The sequence below is a fragment of the Danio rerio genome, chromosome 1, assembly GCF_052040795.2.
Source record: "Danio rerio strain M-AB ecotype USA chromosome 1, GRCz13ab, whole genome shotgun sequence".
NCBI lineage: Eukaryota > Metazoa > Chordata > Actinopteri > Cypriniformes > Danionidae > Danio > Danio rerio.
In genome coordinates, this window is record NC_141021.1 from 24,298,062 (window position 1) to 24,320,000 (window position 21,939).

Genomic DNA, 21,939 nt, shown 5'->3' on the forward strand with positions numbered 1-21,939 from the left:
AAATTATATAAATATATATATATATATATATATATATATATATATATATATATATATATATATATATATATATATATATATATATATATATATACATAGTTTGTATGTATGGTTTAAATCACAAGAGGGGATTAACCAATTTAGCAGACCAATTTTATCAGAATTTTTATGGTGTAAACGTGCATTTACAATTGTTTGATAATTGAATAAATAGTTTTGTGTGTGATGGTTTACACGATAAAAAATGATTGAGAAGTTGTGAGAAGTTTGACAGTTTAAATGAGAACTAACTCATAAATGTTGATCACTAAGTCATATGCAATTAGTTTTTGTCCAAACTACAGACAACTGTACTTACTGTTTGCACACATGTGCCAAAGAATTAGCAATTTGCTTAAATCAATAAGAAATGCCAATCTGATGTGATCAATAAGCTAATTGTTCAAAGATCTAAATTTATTGTGTACAATGAGATTTGAGTCAAAGCAATTGAGAAAAACTATATAAAAAACATTTTTTTAATCTTTAAATCTTCTGAGATTCTATTTAATCTTGTGTCACAACATAAATGAAATTAAATTTACTGATTAATTGATGTGTAAAAAAATAATAATAAAGTCGATTTTTAATGTAATTACAAATTAGATTTATTTTTATACACTAAAAATGCAAATCAACTTTGTTTTTGATAAATCATAATTGTGATTTAAAAATGATGCATTGTCAGTTGATTTTAATATATCAGAACTCCAAATTTCTGATAATAAAAAGTTTGAGGACAAGCAGCATTGCCATAATTACAGCACAAATACCAGAGGAAATATCTTATCCAGTGTGGATGCCTTTCAAATATTGTGTTGGACCCTTTGGGGGACCTTGAAAAAAAGAGTTTGAGAACCGCTTGTCTAAATCATTTCCCCCTCACTCTTTCGGTGTTGTCATAAGCAAACTTTTCTCAGTTCGGGTGACATCTATGCTGTAAAAGTTTGAATGGTGAACATATTTTTCTCTTAAAAATCAACTTTTCAATCTCATAGGCGGCCCACAGGACACACACTCATGTGAAAGGCAGGACAGGGCTCTAGAGAACGGAGCTATATATTCTGCTTGGGGGGGAAAACTGCATCTTTCCTTCCTTTCAAATACTCAAGTGCCTGTCAAAACGGCCTATAAATATTCATGAAGGTGGTAACATTTGGCAGAGCGAACTCTCCCTGACACACTCACACACACGCAGGCTGTCTGACATTTGGGCGTGTTTGCAGACGGACGTGTGTCTGTTTGCATGGAAAGACATGGAAATCAATAGGTCGTAATTACACTGTTTGTGCTGGCGCTCTTCTCAGATGTGCATAATTAATTGGTACCGAGCTCGTTTGATTGGGTGCCGGTACCGAAACTGGGTCACGATATAGAATGAAGGACTGCTAAAGTCTTCCGGCTGCTTTCCCAGACAGAGATTAAGTCTAGTCCAACAGGATTTTCAACAGAGAATCACAATCCACAGTACAATTTACTCCATGACAATCCTTCCCTGAAAAACTGCCCAGAGGAGTCATGACCGCTCCTCGTCCCGCCGCTGCATAATTGAAAAATCGAATTAAAAAGAAGCAGAAACTCACACCGCTCCCCTGTGAAATATTGTAAATATTAATTCAGTCATTTTATTTGTTGGCAAACAACTTTCACTGTTACAACAAATATTAGTTATGAGTTCATTCAGTTTAGAATGCATATGAAAAGAATAAATAATAATTTCATTGATATTGTAATAATAATATTGATGATAATAACAATAAAAAAAGGTCTCAGTGCTGATTCGTTTCTTTTCCCGACACTCTCTAAGATCCTACATTTCTGATCTGTTGGAAAAATAACAAATAATAATAATAAAAAAAACAAGACTGAATCACAGGAATAAATATGCAGTCAATTTTTCTCGGGGTGGGTTAACAAGGGATAGATGTGCAAGCTACAGGGAGTCTCAGTTTGAGAACAAGTAAACAGTAGTTTCAGAAACCGACCTTTACAAGGTTGTTTCCATTTTCCAAAACAACTCTAGTCTGTTCTTTTACATGGTTATTTTATGAGTTCACGCATGATTTTTAATCACAATTTCCCCAGACCACACTTTCGTTTGCGATTTTACCTCACTAGCTTCTCTTTCTATGTTGATTAAACCGTTAAAAACAGACTCGATATGTCACAAAAACAGACCATCTTTTAGCCTGAGAACATTTTTAGCTGTGCCAACACACACGTATCTGGAATTCCTGCTCTTATAAAAGGTGGCATGTACAAGCGTAAACACTCTGGTATTCGTGACATGACGACATTCCAGCATCATTGGGATCCCATCTGCAATAGCTTCCAATCACGAAACAGCCACTTTCCCAGAGTCTCTTGGTTATCATCGACACAGTGAGAGTTACAATAACAAAGTGTTGCATTTGAACGAAAAATACAGAAGGAAGCATGGTCATCCTTCCAAACCAGAGTGTGTATGTCGATACGTGTGCTGTGTCTTTAAGGGATAGTATTCTGGAGGACCGGCACAGCATTGTGGGATTGGTCTAGTCTACAAAAACACATACAGGGGGCAAAATATGTCGAAAACATGAAACGCATACGATCATATGCAATATCGGGAATCTGTACATTTTACATGGACAAAATGTTCCATTTGTTTGTATTTAGTGAAGATTACCTTTCCCATAACTGAGATTATTACTGAAAAATAAACGTAAGAAAACAAGATGCGTCCTCGGTTTTGAAGATTAGATGACTTCCGGATCGGTGCTAAACGAGAAGGAATGTGTGCAGCAGAGAATCACAGAGAAGTCTAGAGAGTTGTTGTGGGTTTTATGCAGTTCAGAGTCTAGGTCGGTGGTCTCATTATCATACACGGTCATCTAAAATGGCAGCTAGTTTTCCGTAGTCTGTTTACAGGCTCTCTGCTATCCACGGAGAGCTTCAAGGAAAATCACGCGGCCGCTGGATGAAGGTCGAGGAGAGCAAATGATCAAGGGAGCAAAAGTTTGTCCACGTCTCCAGATTTTAAAAGGGTTTTACTCAGCGGATTTCCAACGAAATTGACAAGAAAAAAGGTCTATGAGACCTGCCTACATGCGGTAGTCCTTGTTCTAGCGTAGGAATGGGTTACTAGTTCTGGTTACTGATTCTAACTGGAGCTGGAATTTGGTGACTTGTATGAACTGGAGTTGTGGGGCTTTCTGGAATCAGTCTCTCTAGCAGTGCAGTAGGTAGTTTATCCCATGCCTTGTGCATTGTGTCACACTCACACACGCGCTGAGTGACGATGTGTGTGCGCGTGCGTCAGTGTCTATAGGCTGGTGACCAGTTGTGAAGGATCTGGTGGCTGTTCTTCAGGCGACGAGTCTTCTTTCTCAGGTGGGGCGATGAACCCGTCACTGCCGCCACGTCCCATCTGATAGTAGCTCTCTAGTTCCTGTATGTGGTTCCTGGAGCCCAGGTTGGGCATGCTTTTGTAGTACACGTCGTCCGACTCCATGATGACCCCTTTGCCGTTGGCCAAGTGCAGCTCGCTGCCCTCTTCCTCCTCACCGTCTTCTTCCTCCTCTTCGTCTTCATCGTCATGGAGACCGTTGATGAGGTCATCAGTGCCGTGCGGGAGGTCGGTGAGCGTGGGCATGCTGGTATAAAGCGAGTCTCTGAGGGGAGAGTGTGTGTGCGCACGGGGAGTGTGTGTGTGGGAAGAGTGTGTGTCATTGGGGAGAAGGGGGAAAAAGCTCTCGCTGTTCTCCTGTGGGAGGCGCCGATGGGCAGTGAACGTGTGCAAGGGGGCGTGGTTTTCAGGAGGGGGCGGTCGCGGTGGCAAGAGCGGAGCTTGTGACTCCTCCCGAATGAGTTCCAGACTTAACCCACCCCCGTCATCATGCCGATGAAACGCTCCAGGGTTGTCGAGCACCATGACATCGTCTTTCGGGATGGACGAAGACCCGGCGACGCCTCCGTTGGCCAGATGGTTGTTGAGTTTATTTGTCAGGGTGCCCTGGTGGGCTTTTCCCTGTCGCTCCTGTGTGTTCAGGTATGAAGGAGCGTAGTTCGCCGTCAGCTCTTTCAGGATCTTCTTCTCAAGCGTAGTTGGTGGCTCGCTGCCACGGGAACTGTAGGTAAGGTAATCTCCTGCTGCCACACCATAGTTGTTGCCATGGTTGCCATTAAGAGGCAGAGTATCCATGACGCTGGAGTCCCGTGCGTTGTTGAGAATGCCCTCTGCAACGGGAAATAATACACAAATTACAATCACACTTAACCTCATTAGCAAAATACATCTGGCAGATACATAATGAAATTATGAGATTCATTCCATGATGTCCTTATGATATGTACTTGATGTAGAAATACCAGAAGATTCATAACTTCATGCAACAATTCCTAAACCAGATCTATGTCTAACCCTACAGTAAAGAGGTCAAATATGAAAAACTTTTTTTTAAGAATTTAAAGAAATAATAAAATGTATTAATTTTATAATCTATAAAAAATTATATTTTATAACTAAACAAAAGATATAAATAATGTTGTTTTTATTTTGGAGCAAATATCAATGACTATAATACAGCTTTAGAGAAAACACCCACTGAAATGCATTCAATCTAGCAATAGCATTGAATTATTTTGACTAGTTTATGCTGGAAAAACTTGTGAATAAATTTGTAACTGAAAACCATTTGATGACATGATTAAAAACTTATTCTTATCCCAATTAATGGTCATTTTAAATATGTATAAGTTATACTTAATTCTTTAAGCCACCTGGTATTGCACATTGTCAGGAAGCATTAAATCATTTACAATATAATAATGTTATGATATATTATTGATTATGATAACTTATTCCTTTATACATCTTAATAATTACCTGTCAGAATAAGAATGTTTAATTCAAGTGTTGTATTAAAATTTTAAGTACTAAAATATAGTTTGATTTTTAGATAAAACGCTGTTTTAGTCTGTTATGCTGAATGATGATGGAACATTTCATCTCTATTTTAACATTTTATATCTATATTTATATCTATCTATCTATCTATCTATCTATCTATCTATCTATCTATCTATCTATCTATCTATCTATCTATCTATCTATCTATGTGTATGTGTATATATATATATATATATATATATATATATATATATATATATATATATATATATATATATATATATATATATATATACACACACACACACACACACACACACACACACACACACATACATACATACATACATACATACATACAGTTAAAGTCAGAATTATTAGCCCCCTTTTGATTTTTTTTTTTATATTTCCCAAATGATTTTTACCAAAGCAATGAAATTTTCACAGTATGTTTGATAATATTTTTTCTTCTGGAGAAAGTCTTATTTGTTTTATTTCGACTAGAATAAAAGCAGTTATTAATTTAAAAAAAAAAAACATTTTTGAGACAAAATTATTAGCCCGTTTAAGCTATTTTTTTTCTCGATAATCTACAGAACAAACCATAGTTCACCTTATTAACCTACTTATGCCTTTTAATGTCACTTTAAGTTGTACAGAAGTGTCTTGAAAAATATCTAGTCAAATATTATTTACTGTCATCATGGAAAAGATAAAATAAATCAGTTATTAGAAATACGTTTTTAAAAACTATTATGCTTAGAAATGTGCTGAAACAATCTTCCCAAAACAGAACAGAAATTGGGGGAAAAAAATTAACAGGGACATTAATAATTCAGGGGGGCTAATAATTCTGACTTCAACTGTATGTATGCATATATATATATATATATATATATATATATATATATATATATATATATATATATATATATATATATATATATATATATATATATATATATATATACACACACACACACACACACACACACACACACACACACACACACACACACACACACACACACACACAAAATATACAGTTAAAGTCAGAATAATTAGCGCCCTTTGATTTTTTTTAGAATATTTCCCAAATGGTGTTTAACAAAGCGAGGACAATTTCACAGTATATCTGATAATATTTTTTCTTCAGGAGAAACTCTTATTTGTTTTATTTCTGCTAGAATAAAAGCAGTTATCATTTTTTTAAACCATTTAAAGGTCAAAATTATTAGCCCCCTTTAAGCTATATTTGTTTTCGATAGTCTACAGAACAAACTATCATTATACAACAACTTGCCTAATTACCATAACCTGCCTAGTTAAACCTAATCAACCTAGTTAAGCCTTTAAATGTCTCTTTAAGCTGTAAAGAAGTATCTTGAAAAATATCTAGTTAAATATTATTTACTGTCATCATGGCAAAGATAAAATAAATCAGTTGTTAGAGATGAGTTATAAAACTATTATGGTTCGAAATGTGTTTTCTCCGTTAAACAGAAATTGGGGGAAAAATAAACAAGGGGGCTAATAATTCAGGGAGGCTTATAATTCTGACTTCAAATGTATATATATATTTAATTATTATCATTATTTACATTTACTAAAATGGGCTTGTCTTTGACTTAACTGTGTGTTGTCTAATAATATTCCTTAAAACTTAATAATTACACAATAACAGCTAAAACTAAAGTGTACCTAAATATTTTGCACACACCCTATTTATGATTGCTTGTAATATGAATCAGTTCATATACTATACGGTGTGCTTCATGAAAGATGCTATCAAATAGGATATTAACGTTTATCAAAAGCGAAACAGATGAATACAGGAGGGATGCGGGTTTAACGGGGGAAGGAGCAGAGGAGGGAATGGGAGGGATAAGAAATAGGGAAAGATTAAAGAAGAGAGACGCAAAGGAGAATATATTATAAACGTGGAGCTGTTGTGAAAGTAAATGAATCATACTTGAATCTCTGTAGGAGGCTGCAGACCCGCATGAAAGAAGAGAGAAAGAGAGAGAATGATTACACACATAAATGCTTATGGAACACGTCCATAGAGAGAGAGGGAGAAGTATTATATTCAGCTCAGGCTGTGACGGCCATTAGTGACTGAACGCTAACCTGCTGAGTTTAGGACAGATGCTAAGCTGAAATGTTCCTTTACCACCAAATTATTAAACAGAACAGATGGACATAGAAACAACATAAACAAGCTCATTAAACAGACACAGGAAGTATGGATTTCCTAGCTATTTTTGAAAGCGTGTGTCTGTATTGAAGCATGTGTACAGACAGAACTGTGTCGTCTGAGGAAGTTTTTACACTTTTTATTTCCCAAGGTAACAACAGGATACAGAACACAGTTAAATTAAAAACAGAATTATATATATATATATATATATCAAAAATGAACAAACTTTTTTTTTTTTTTACTAAAAATCACAGCAAAAAAGAAAAAATAATTAATCTGAAGGCTTTATTTATTGCCTATAGAAAAAAACAAAAACAAAGAATTCACTGCATTTTTTATTTACACAGGACCATGTACAATTACTCTAAGCACAGCTTTGATTTACAGCTGCATTATGAATGAATAATCCATTAATTTGATTGGTTATAGGTACTTTAGGAGATTCTTAACAAAAAAGTTGTTTTAATAAATATAATTAAATAAAAAAAATGTAAATACACTAAATAACAAAAGTCTTGTCACTTATCCAAGTTTTAGGAACAACACATAATAACATGACTTTTACTGTAGTTGATCATTTGGTATCAGAAGTGGCTTATATGAAAGGCAAATGCCTCTAAAATATGCTCATTTTACCAAAATAAAATATAATCATGCCTTGATTATTTTTAATGATTTCTTTAGGACAGTAAGGTCCGACTTTGTTAGACAAAAGTCTTGTCACTTAACAGAAATAATGTACAGTATAGAATATAAAGTCATTGTGCTGTGGAAAAAAAAATTATATGACTCCCATGAGCTTGGAGAACTGCATCCATACATCTCTGCAATGACTTGAATAACTTATTAATAAAGTCATTTGGAATGGCAAAGAAAGCGTTCTTGCAGGACTCCCAGAGTTTATCAAGATTATTTGGGTTCATCATTAATGCCTCCTCCTTCTTATCCCACACATGCTAAATAATGTTCATGCCTGGTGACTAGGCTGGCCAATCCTGGAGCACCTTGACCTTCTTTGCCTTCAGGACCTTTGATGTGAAGGTTGAATTATGAGAAGGAGCACTATCCTGCAGAAGAATTTGCTCTCTCCTGTGGTTTGCAAGGTGAAGGGCAACACAAATGTCTTGATACCTCAGGTTGTTAATGTTGCCATCCACTCTGCAAATCTCTTGCACGCCCCCATACTGAATGTAACCCCAAACCATGATTTTTTTCTTCACCAAACTTGACTGATTTCTCTGAGAGTCTGTGATGTTTGGGATGCAGTTCGACAGATGATTCTACCTTCTGCCACTTTCAAATGATCAACAAGAAGTGAAGATATTATTTGTTGCTCTTACAACTGAGATTGATGACAAGACTTTTGTCAGGTAGTGTATAAATGCATTAGGTTCCACTCCATTAAATTGTATTGGGACAACACGAAAGAATTAAGTTAATTTATTAGTTTTCACAAATTTAAGTGAATTAAACATGAAACAGTTATGTTGTACCCCCAAAAAACTCAAAATTGTTATTTCATTTAATCTAAAGTATTTTTGAGTGTAGTATACTGTTTAATATGTCCAATTGCCATGAATTCAAGTGATATTTACAATACAAACTAGTGTAAAATATCATTATTATTAAAAACGTAAAATCCAAGGAAATGTAATCTTAATAAATCGCAAACCAGAAACCTTTAAATGAAGTCTGAAATTTTCTTCTAAAATCAGGCATTTTTTCCAGCCTACTATGTTGTGTTATTACACATTAAATGAAATGAAAATACCTTATTTGTTACTGCACAAGTAAAATTACTGAGCCAACACACAAAATGCTCATTTTAGAAGTAAATATCTGACGGCATTTAAAGGATTTTGCATCAAAAATCTTCATGTACACTTTTATAATAGGAACATTTACACAAATATATAAAAATACAAATAATTAAATACAAATTATTAATATCTTACAGCATATTTCAAATACTGTATGTCCCAGTTTACTTTTACCATATAGAATGGAGCAATTAGTTGAGAAATGGCTATCCAAATAATTTGTGTATTTAAAAAAATGAAGACAGAAGGTTATTTTTGCTTTAACTGCAAAAATGAACACTTTTTTTTAAAGGAGACCCGCCAGATTCCCTTCACAGTTGTCACTCTGAGACAGAATTGCAGCTTGTGAATGTGTATGTGAAAGGCAAACCTTGGGTGTTGAACATGTTGGCAGTAGGGTTATTGTACACAGCAGACTCTCCCAGTAGTGTGTTATAAGGATTAGTGCCATGAGGACGTAACAAAGCATTGGAGATGAGATGGTTAGCCATGGTACCTACAACATCCATAAACAGAGAGAAAAAGGATAGAGAGAGACAGAAATGGAGGCAGGAAGTTGAGAGAAGACAGAAAGAAGGAGCAACAAAGAGACAGAAAAAAGATGCACAATAAACAGTTAGAATGATGCAGACGACAGTAAGTCAGTAAACGTGTTCAAACAGCTTTAAACATCAGCAGTCGCAGCATGTTAGTTGGGCTGGACAGGAATGTAAAACCTCCCATGCGGACTGTAATATCAGCTCAACATAGAGCGTGTTTATGTTGGACAGCTGTTGATGTTTGACATTTTGCCTTGCCAGTGTGCCTTGATTGGGAGCCTTTTTTTCATGGCTTGGGCTCTGATGTCGCTGGATGACTTTTAAAAGCTCACATTCTTGTTTACACAGGACGGAGAAGACAAAGGAGCTCAGAGGAGCAAATCATATTAGCGCTTGGACATAACAGAGGCAGGAAGGGTTTGAGAATAAGCAGAACATGAGCATGCACACACACACACACACACACACACACACACACACACAGATGTCTGATCCATTTGGACTCCAGGGTCAGGAAGTTGGATGGCTTTTCTTCTGTGTTCCAGATTCTTCTGCAGTTCCTCTTTTTTTCTTCGTTCTTCCAGGAAACAAACACACACTCTGACAATTCTTTATCTACGGGCACTTTCAGCTGCTCTGGTAAAACACTTTCCATCCTCTTGCTAGTTTGTTTCACTTGTCTACTAACAGTGTCCAACAGTGGGCATCATTTGTCTTGCTAAGTCTTTATGTATCCAAAACAAACATACACACAAAAATACTGTCAGGTTTTTGTGGAATGTAAAGCTTGACTGGAAATGACAATAAAATATTCTGTTTGTGTTCATTGTTTTCTTTCACGCCGCATGTCAAACACTCTTTATTGACATGTTTGTGTCCATGGTAAACAGTAGATTTTTAAAGGAAACTTTATAAGTGGCAAAAATGACAAACACTGACAGACAGATGTTGTGTAAGCAGGGTCGTCGCAAGTGGGGTGAAAGGTGGTGACAATTATAGGGGCCCCCACTGCCAGTGTCGCCAGATATACAGTAGCTGAATTTTTCCAGCCCAAAAATGGTACAAATCCTGCCCAAATGCACCAAAAAAACAAGAAAAACATCCAAAATAGTAGATTAATATTTAATTAAATTTTATTTAAATTAAAATGAACCTAGTTACTTTAAATGTGCTGTATGTAAGTTGACTCTTCTATAGCATAAAAGTATTAAAGTACCATAATAGGTTTGCAGATATTTACTGTGAGAAACATGCCAAGCGAACATTCTAGTTTATCTGAAAAACAACGCAGAAAATGTGCGTTACGTGCCAGAATTAGTTGTTTTATTATCTAATTAATAAATATTACACCTCTTTAACATTTTAAAATGTACATGCTGAATCACTGATATGTGTTGGTTTGCATTATTTCACAGATCTAAAGTTCAATTTCATATTCAATTTTATTTTCAAGAGGTGAGTATCTGCAGCTGCTTTCAGTATATGGCAATAAATGTCATGTAAAATGGCAGTCAAACTCACATTGTTAGCCTTAAACACTGAATAAAGCACATGAGGTGTACCTGACGTGATCAGTTTATCTGGTTGTTCACCTGTGAGAAATAAAGCCATTTCTAATATATCAATTCAAGGTGTTAGGACAAAAACTCCTTTTAATATGGAGAATATTCCTTCTATCGCAGGCCGTTGCTTTTATTTAGAACATGGATTATAGTCTTGCTGATGGTCCTCAGTCTGGCCACCTGTACTTCCGTAACGCTAGCTGGCAGTAAGTGTTTATGCTCCTCTGACTCAAGTTTCTTCGCTGTTGTTTTTTTTTTTTTCTGAACGCTACCTTATTGTAAAAGTGACTCAAACTCGCTCATTTTGAGACGGGAACCGGCGGACGTGCAACAACTTTAATCATAAGGTAAACACAAAACAAACGTCTCCATCAGGAGCTCCTTCACGGGACTCCACACTTGTAAACAGTCGTTCCATCAGGCTCGCGTGGCTCTCACCTCCACCCACACTGGTCAGCGCTACCAAGCCGACCGACCTCAAAGCTTGCACTATGCATCGTTGTGACATGTAGTTACATTTTTTGAGAGGTGCGCGTCAGCGTTGCCGACGGCCACGACGAGGGCTGTGTGTCCATGCGTAGGCTGCACTGGAGCATACGCATGCGCTTGACGCAGAAGTACAAATCAGCCTACATACTGCACTAAATGTTGTGTAGATTACACTACCTTTTAGAGTATCTTTTGCTTTTGAAATGGGGTATAAATTTCTCCCATTTGGCGTTTTAAATTCTTTTGAACATAATTAGGTGCTGCTCGTCAATCAGACAACAATACTGTTTTATTCTTGCTGTCAATTGCAGATAGAAATGATAGATTAAAGTGTTATGATAAACCGATGTGAGTTTAACTGCAGTCAGATTTGTCTGGGGAGTGAGATTTTGATACAACTTTCCTTCACCCACACGGTTTGCACTATGCCCTGGTCACTACTAACTGAATGGAGTAGGAACACACTGTTATGTTTAGTTAAATAAGTAGCATATAAAGTTTAGTTAACAATACCACCCAACTTTAATCAACATGCCTGAAACATTTTTTACCTCCACAATCAAATTCAAAACTACTTAATCTGGCAACACTGCCCACTGCCCCGGGGGTCTCACAAAATCCAGGAGTTCTGCGATATAGGTCCCTGTTCTAAGGATATTTAGAATATTTTTATTTGTTGTGAGCCAGAGATTAAAAAAACAACAGAAACATGCAAATTGATGAAATGTTTTACAAATATCTGCTCCATAAAGCAGACCCCTCCATAAAAATGGTTTAGTCTGATACGGAATATTCATAAATTATACAGGCACATCTGAGGAACAAAATAAATTTGTAAATCTCCAAGATTGTGAATAGGACCAATCAGTGTTGACTGATTAAAGTTAGAGATGAACTTGGTGGATGAGTAGGACTGACGGACTGATTAACATGAAAGAAAAACATAAATCAGGGTATTAGTCAGAAGCGCTATGAGAGGAAAATGAGGAAGGCCAGAAGAGCTTCTGTATCCCAGTCCCTTAAGATGTTCTTTATGTTACAAACCCCTTATGTGTCATGCCAGTTTAGTGTAGCATATTGTCATTTCGCTGCCTGATTTACATTCGTGGGAAAAGTACCATCTACTGGTTCCAGGCAGGCACTGTCATTTTTTTCTCCTCTCTCTTATGCATCGACACGGCACATGTCACAAGCGATATATTTATTGAATAAAGAGCTTATGCATAAAAACGTGACATTATGCTAAGCACTGCCTGCTGATGACATATTTAAGTACAACATTACTCTTTTAGGGATATATTTATTAAAATATAATACATTAGAAGGTTGTTAGGAGCCCACATCAATATTTTTAGAGGGCACAAAATCTTCTAGCTACAGCTAAATTTGTGTAAAATACTGTTTTATTTTTCATTCTTTGCTTAGATTTCAGTTTTGAAAATGCAAATTATATTTTTATTATGGTTTTTCATATTATTTTATTTAATTTTACTGAGGATGTTGCCGTTTATGAACATTTCCAGCATGTCATTTCCAGATGTGTATTCTGTTTATTAGCATTCTGTATCTTACATACATAAAAATCTTGTAATTGTATGTAACTCATTCATTTTCCTTTGGCTTAGTCCAATTACTAATCAGGGGTCGCCACAGCGGAATGAACCGCCAATTTAATCAGCATATGTTTTACACAGCGGATGCCCTTCCGGCTGCAACCAATCACTGGAAAACACCCATACACTCACATACATACACTGTGGACAATTTAGCTTATTCAGTTCACTTATAGAGCATGTCTTTGGACTTGTGGGGGAAACCAGATGAAACCCATGTGAACACGGGGAGAACATCCAAACTCCACACAGAAATGCCAACTGACCCAGCCAAGGCTCGAACCAGCAACCTTCTTGCTGTGAGACGACATTTAATTTTAATTCAGATGTTAACGTTCATGAACATTTCTAGCATGTCATTTCCAATTGTGTATTCTGTTTAATAGCATCCTCAAAACATAACAAATCTTGTCAGTTTTTTTTTAAACAAAAGTATTTTTTCAAACCTAATTTTTACTGAAAACAAATGTTAACTTGTGATAGAGCTGTTGTGCATAAAAAATGTATATACATTTTTTTATTTTACATTTTATAAAATGTGTACATCAATGTTTTATCTTTAAAAACATTTTCTTTTATTTTATTTTAAGTAATTCACAGTTCATATTTTACTATATTAAAACTATATTCATATTTTATACTAATAACTTGAGGTTAAAAGTCTTAGTCATGGACGAGGACAAAACAATACAATGTACATATTAAGCTTAATTAGTTTGAGCGGGGAAAATGCTAATATTAACAAATAACTTTTTTTTTTTTTTTCAAATTTAGGTCTTTTTAAGATAAAATTTTATACATATACAGGGCTAAACACTACTGATTTTATTAATGGCCTGGTTACTTCTGAACAGTTTTTTTTTTTTATTAATGGAAGATCATGTAAAGGGATGTGTTGCTTTAGTTTACTTTCCCTGAGGAAATTTATTTTGAAGAATTTGCTGTAAAATGTCTAACAGCTGTTGTATATTGTATCTCTTTGAAGTAAAAAAAAAAGATTTTTGAGATGAATTATTGGTGATTGAGTGTTGGCCCAATTGGGTAGCTTTACCTGGACATTGGGAAATTAAGACCTGTTTAAAACTATTTAAGACCTACAACAAAATATTAAAGTAAATGTAATACTTTTACAGCCTAAAATTTAGTTTAAGACATTTTAAGAGATTTTAAGACTCTGCAGACTCTGTAAAAGCCCACAGTTGAAGAAACACTTTTTCTGTGTCATGGCTCAGTTGATGCTCAGAATTTAACCACTAGGAGATGGGAACTGAACAGCTTTCTGTTCCACTTTTCTCATATCAGATCAAAACATCTTGTTGTCAATGTACAGTATTTGTGTGTGGGTTTGTTTGTTTATGCGTGACGACATGCATATGAATACTGTGTATGTGTTCACACGGGTGCATGTTTGTGTGCGTGAGTGTGTTGGCCTTACCTCTATTGAGAGTCGCTGAGCTGTTCATATCAGCGGTGATGAAAGATGATTCTGACTGCTTCCTGACGGTGTCATTCCACATCCTACGAATACGACTCTGACAACAGATAAGAGAGGACGTCTACGTTTAGTTCTTCAACAAAGAAGCTGTGTTATCTAACAGAAATCTTCTACTGCAGGTTTGGACGGAAAACGCATTTTACACATTACAGATGTCCCATTGGTTTTGTTTTCGTTTTGTCAACAGTTTTCAGCATTGTGTAACTACCAGGGGCGCAACTACACATTTATTGAGAGGTATGTTGGTTCAAGTTTTACGCCCATGTAGTAAAAGTATAATTACACTAAGCATGTTAAGTCATCAAGAATTACATCTCATCTAACCCCAAATTTCTTTTCAATTTCATTTTCCTCACTAAAGGATTATAGCACCTTGACAAGTCTTTGCCTATGTACTTTTTGCACATTTGTGAAAACAAAATGATAAATATGGGAGTCCTAAAGGGCAAAAGAGCATAAACGTTCTCATATGCAAGGTGGAAGATCTGTCTTTACATGAACAATTGACTGAAACTGCTATTACACCTCTCACCAAATGAAATAAGAAAAAATACTAAAATGTTTAGTGCAAAAAATAGACGAAGAAAAATTACCTGAAATGTTCTACTTTATAAAAATTTTATGGGCAAACTTTTTTTCGTACCTAAATTAAAATAATTTTGAGCAAAAAATTTACCAAACGGCCTGATTTATCAATATGATACACAATACATTTATAAAAACATGTATATGATATGAAAATAGATTTTGAAAGAAGGATTAATAAACATTTCAGTTTAAAAATGTGAATATTCTGACTATTTGTTCATGTGTTAGATTTAACAGGGTTTAGAATCATTATGATCAAATTCATAATATCCAAATATTATTTTCGATTTTTTCTGAAATATATTGAGGTCTGTCCTTACAAAAACATACATTTTGCGTGATCCTCTCATTTTGGCAAAATCATTCATTCATTAATAATAAATAAAGAATATTTTTGTTTAATCTTATAACTTTTGACCTTAACTGTATTGTATGTAAGATTTGACAGTTTATTTTGATAAAAATGTAAAAAATCTAAACGGTTACAGTACATCTACATAAACACTTTACACTTAGCTGTGTGACTGCATGTTATTGTTTTAAATGATTTTGAATTTAAACGTGTGTGCCAACGTATGCAACTCATAGTATAATTTTACTTAATAAAATCCAATATTATAATCATATTAAATGCAAAATAAAGATTTTAAATAAAATACATTTATTTATGTTTATTATTTGAAACTTTTAATAATGAAAATTTCAATAATAGTTTTGGCACAATGGCGCCCCCTCCCATGAGTGGCACCCCTATGCGCCGCATATACCCCCTTTTTGCACCACTGGTAACTGCTAATTGGAATATGGCATGGACCACCTTTCTGATTGTATTCAGGATGAGTGTGGTGAGTTGAATGCTGAGGTTACCGTTTAAAATAAGGCTGAATGTGAAAGTGGGTCATGTGGGACTGTATTCAGCCATGAAAAAGAAAACGCCAGAGCTAAAGTGCTTTCTTTAAGAAATAACAAGCCAGTGACTGCATTGACCAGTGGCAGCTTATAGCAGTCACTGGCCTAGAAAAATCTCTTGAGATGTTTTTGGAGGATCCCCAGCAGGTGTGTGTGTGTGTTTACTTGTGAGTTGGTGGAGTAGCGTCCAGGTGTGCGGGCTGTGCTTGTCTTTGTTGAGGTGGAGATGGTTGACTCCACACTCTTCCCACTGCAGCAGTGTGTGCGGAGACATCGGCCATATTCCTTACGCACCTGCACAAACACACATATAGTATGCTTATTTTAATTGGGAAAATATATAATGTCCATTTAGTTACCATAAAACTAATATTAACTAACAATGATCAATAAATTTGCTACAGTATTTCAAAGGATAGGAATGATTCTGTCATTCATTTACTCATTCTCCATTTGTTCCAAAATCTATGAGTTTCTTTCTCTTGTTGAACACAAAGAAAGATATTCTGAAGAATGTTAGAAAAAAAAAACAGTCATTGAAATGTCCTAACATATCTCCTGTTTTACATTTTTAATTTCTATAGCTTCTGAGAATTCAAAAAGGTCCACCTATTGATAAAAAATGCTATGAAAGCTGTTTTAAAATCAAGTTACAATTGAACTGTCTCTAGTTACTGTTAAGAAATAGTTTACCAAACAAGCAGGAAATGATCATGGGCCAATGACATCACCACATTGAAATTCTCTATACTATAGCATAGTACAGTAAAGTGTAATAGTTGTTTATTTTTATTATGGATGTCAGTGGCTGAGGGAAACACAGTGGCTCAGTGGTTAGCACTGTTGCCTCACAGCAAGAAAGTTGCTGGTTCGAGTCACGGCTGGGTCAATTGGCATTTCTGTGTGAAGTTTGCATGTTCTCCCAGTGGTCTTGTGGGTTTTCTCTAGATGCTCTATGCTAGATTAATTGAGTAAGCTAAATTGGCTGTAGAGTATGAGTGTGAACTCTTCAGAATTTCTTCTCAACATTCTTCAGAATACTTTGTTTTGTGTTAAACAGAAATTCATTCAACAATAGAACCCCTTGAGTGCGAGTAAAAAGTGAAAACATTTTGAGTGAGCCACCCCTTTTATTAATCTTTGCTAACATCGGTCAATAAAATATTAGGCTGTCAACAGATTAAATTAGTCACACTTTGCTTTAAATCAAGCATAATAACATTTATCTTTCCACCCGGTAAAGTAAACCATTATTTACATTTATTATGATTCTTACAAAACAGTTCAAAATTTTCCAGAAAAGACACATAGGAACTCCAAAAGGACATATAAAGTAATAACCAGGAAATTAGTCTATTTAATTCATAGCCTACATTTATGCACAGCAAAGCACCCCTAAAAAACACAGAACAAAACTGTCAATCACATTTAATTTTTCATAATTCATGTTATTTTTATTAATTTCTTTTTTAAACTATATTCAGGACACACAAAAGCTGAGGTGCACAAAGTAGAGCCTGCGGGCCAAAGTTGGACAATGGTGACCTTTGGTTAGCCCCATTATCTCATCTGAAAAAAGAGGGAGAATGATGGGTAGTTGGTTGGGGTGAATGCCTTTAACAGAGATCCTCATTTCAAATTTAATGTACTGTACTTTTTTGTTGTTTGTTTAATTGAGGAGCTACAAAAAGCCAACTAAAATTAAATGTTTCATATTAATCAGACTTTTAAAATGTAAATGCTGACACTTGACAGATAGAGGACAATGCAAAAGACACCGTTGAGCAAATCAGGGCAAAGGCAGGAGCAACTCGAGTAGTCTACAGAGTATTGAGCTCTATTGTGCTATAAATGGGATTGTTGATGTTTTTATTATATTAAGTTGATTGTGAAACATTAAAAATATACTGCATCATCATTCAATATGTTTTAAAGCAACCTTTTCTTGTTCATTTTAAATAATATGCAAACAAATGTGCAAATCTAATGTAATACGGTTTTGGTATATTTAACTTCAGCCCAAAGCCCTCAATCAAGTTTGGTTTATGGCCCTTTATAAGAAAAGGTTTGGGCACCCCTGCACTAAACCAAAGCCTTGACAGCATATACTGTACACAGATCTATTCAGAATGACTAAACACAGCAGGAGACATGACAATTCAAAACATTATCCAGAACCTGAATGTAAACAACGTTAATGTGTTGAAATGGGGCTGTGAATACAATAAATACAATGTGCATGAATATAACCACCCATGCATGTCTGCGACTGTAAATTGCTGCAATTGTCATTACCTTGATTACAGTCTTCATTCATCAAAACTTTAGTAGCTAGACGCTGGTTTGCTTTGTCCTGCTAAAATGCATAGTTTGTTTCATTTCGTTTCATACAGCAAAGAGATGTTTGACTTTCTGATTAATCAATCAAATTCACTGAAAACTGGCTGTGATTCACTGTTCTATGTTATTATTGATGATCTCAGCTTGCTTTTTTTGCAATAGTGCAGTTTTAGGATAACAGATAATGTTTTGAATGCATTTTTACAGAATAATTGGAAAGTTTACTGGATTATTGGACTGAAGACTAAATATAATTACCCATTGGTGGGACACCGCAGGTTGAAATCACACATGTATTAAAGAGCCCCTATTATGGGTTTTTGAAAATGACCTTCCATGCAGTGTGTAACCTAGCTCTAAGTAAAGTGAAATATCTAACTAAGGCTTAAATCTAAAAGTGTGCTGTGTTTAAAACTATTTTTTACTTTATTAACTATAAAAGAGTTGACTTATAATTAGAATGAATCAATGCTGTAACGAGTCTTTAGCCGTGTCAGCAGACGTCGATACAGAACTCAAGCCCCGCCCATTTGTTGCGAACGCAGTCCCGGGAAAATTTAAACCCCCCGGCCACAAATAATGTAGCAAAAAAAAAAAAAAAAAAGAAAGATAAGAAAGACAAACACTGTAGCAGATCCCGGTGGAATCATGTTGTGAAGACGCTGTGCTCTGAAGTGTGAGGGAAAGTTAGTGTTACTTTCTCTACCCAAAGATGAGGCTGTGAATAGTCAGTGGTTGAAGCATTATAACCCCAGCCTTGTGCTGTGTTCCCGTCACTTTTCTGACGAGTGCTTCAGCAATATACACACTTACAGTGGGGGATTCATCAGCTGTTTGTTAAAGGAAGGATCAGAAAATAATTTTTAATGTATGGGACTTTGTCAGAGCTTGACAGGAACTTTACAGTACACAGCTCCAGGACCAGATTCTTTCTCCATTTCACAAATAAGTAAGTGTGATTAAAATGGTTGTCCTTCTTTTTTCTCTAGATTGCAAATTATGTATTTATTGTGTTTTGTTACTTGTAACCTCTCCATGCAGCTTGTACTGTATGTATCTGGTAAACGCTTTATTTTCTCATATTGCGTCTAACACAACGTTGTAAACGCGACGCGTGCCACTTTATTAACAGATTGAAAAGAGTTTGTGAGCTTGCGATTCTCTGCTGTTTGTCGTTGCTATGTCCACCATGCTGTTCCCACACAAGTGGGAAGTTAATGCACTCCTGAATTGGGCTCACACATACACTATGACTACTTCAAAATTGTTGATAAGCCGATTCTCTGTCTCACGCTGAACACAGTTGACCAATTGCAACAGACTGGGTCATCGGACCAATCAGTGCAGATCATCATTGCGCCAAGGAGGGGTTTGGGAACAAATAAATCACTAAACGAATCATATGAAAGTCGTTGGGATAAAAAAATAAATGCATATTAAAGACAATGAAAGTGTTTTTGACCTTGCTTGCATATCAGCCTCTTGTTGAAGACCCCCATAACCAAAATATGGCATTTTTTAATGCATAATAGGGGCTCTTTAATGCTTTTTATTTTGACAAGCCAAATTATTGTGAAAAATAAGTTATTTTTGTTTAAAAACACAAAATTTTATGTAATTTGTCATTTCTTTTGTGTCCTTGTTACGATATAATTGTACATTCCATTTACCGAGTAGTATTTATGTAATGTCTAAAGGGTTAGGAATAGATTTAGTTTAGCATTACACTGTAAAAAATGCTGGGATCCACACAATCAATTGCATGAAGGAAAGCATGAAGAAATTAGATTCATTTATTTGTTTTTACACATTTAAGTACACATAAAACATTAAGCTTTGCAAAAACTCAAGAATTGTGTTGTTTCAACTAAATTTAAATAAGTAGTTTGAACAATCAGCAAACATCTTTTTTTGAGTGTGGTAACTTGTAATTATACATGATTTACAGTAAAGTAACCACATATAATGTGCAGCATAAATACAGTAAAATGAATCTGATGTTCCTTTTAGACCATTTCTTGTTCAGCTCTTAAAAAACAAGTAGTACAACTCAATGACATCATTAAACGAATAATAAATTATCATATTAACATGTGTGTAAAAAAACAGCAATGATTAGTATCTGAACACTACATTTTCGCTGAATACATTGTTTTCTGATCGCTAGTTTTAATAAGCTTTCATTTGGGGATATAGCAAATAATGATTTTTGTATTGATGAAATATTGTGATTAACTGTAATTTGATTAGTTAGTCAGCATTTCTCGTAATTAGATTACTTTCTTTTTCTATCGACTGGTTAAGTCAGAGATTCTGCAGGTTACTATGTGTGTAATGTCCTTGTGAACAGCAAAGTGAACTTTCATGTGCATGGCAGGAAACTTCATATCATTTACATGACTTCAATAGTTAGCATGCTGGACGACCTTCCAAATGTTGTAATCTCAATCAGGAAAAACACACAAATACATTCAACATCACAACCTTCACCTTCATTCTCAAACAACAAGGACCAAAACATGCACTCCTCCATCCAAATATCTAGACATAATAACCATAATGGCCATTATCAGTACAAAATTCCCCGTTGTATCAGCAATAATACAGCTATAATTGCTTTTTAATGTCGTTAACATGGACGGCGTGTTATTGTTTGCGCAGCTGTTGAAAGAAAACTCTCTAAGATCGGCCAAATAAAATCCACCGTTTTTATTCCTCCATCTCAACGGATGATTGCACACCCAACTCCTCGAAGACCTCAACCAAACACGACTTACAGCTTTAGATTTAAATCACTGCTGTCTCCACAAAACCCAAATAAGCTTAGATCAGTCCCTTGTCTTGTGAAAACAGCTTCTTGCGGGTGTTTTGAGAGAATTTATTTATTGCGTTAGGATCCATTAGGTAGACAGTCCGATATATTAGTTAAAAATGGATGAAATGATTCACTTTAGGCTTGCACGCACATCTATTTCATCTGCAAGAAACATGATAAATTGGCAATTCAGCTTCAAGGTTGGGCAGCGGAATACATAAACTCCACAACAGCCCAATCATCCTGTCCATTTGTAATATATCGGAATATTCATATATACATACATATTATTTCTGCTCTAATCAATATCTGTTTCTTTTTACAACTAAGATGCACTGGAGTAATGTGGATATGAGCATTTTGATGCTAAGTGTCTCTGGAAGCAATCCACCGGTTGGCCATCAGATAATTAAAAGGTTTAAAATTCATCATGAGCTAAATAAATCTGATGAGCGGAGGGTCTCTAATTGAGCATGCATGTGACAGAAGGGTTGATTAATGAGATCGTTACTAATGAGAGGCCAGTAAACTCTCCGTAAAATGCCCAGGAAAGAGGTCAATCGAGCCTCAGTATGTGAGTGTGCACGTGATAAAAATACTGCAGATGTTTGCATAACATATATGGGTGATTTTTCAAAC

General features: G+C 35.3%; 2 protein-coding genes across 40 annotated transcripts in view; both read right to left on the minus strand.

The window, feature by feature from the left end:
* The window catches only part of pds5a (PDS5 cohesin associated factor A), a 485,752-nt gene that overhangs the window by 76,182 nt on the left and 387,631 nt on the right, over positions 1–21,939 (minus strand). The window lies entirely within an intron of this gene.
* The window catches only part of adgrl3.1 (adhesion G protein-coupled receptor L3.1), a 209,680-nt gene continuing 189,380 nt past the window's right edge, over positions 1,640–21,939 (minus strand). For 17 of the 39 annotated variants that reach the window (XM_087237159.1, XM_087237160.1, XM_087237168.1 and 14 more), the window contains 4 exons: positions 16,311–16,439; positions 14,589–14,685; positions 9,321–9,446; positions 1,640–4,257 (listed from right to left, as the gene is read on the minus strand). In XM_087237159.1, coding sequence (XP_087093285.1) covers positions 3,344–4,257; positions 9,321–9,446; positions 14,589–14,685; positions 16,311–16,439 — 1,266 coding nt within the window. In that variant the 3' untranslated portion in view covers positions 1,640–3,343. Of the gene's footprint in view, positions 4,258–6,902; positions 6,921–9,293; positions 9,447–14,588; positions 14,686–16,310; positions 16,440–21,939 lie in introns of all 39 variants that reach the window. The other 22 variants (XR_015476579.1, XR_015476578.1, XM_087237172.1 and 19 more) reach the window with 4 other exon arrangements.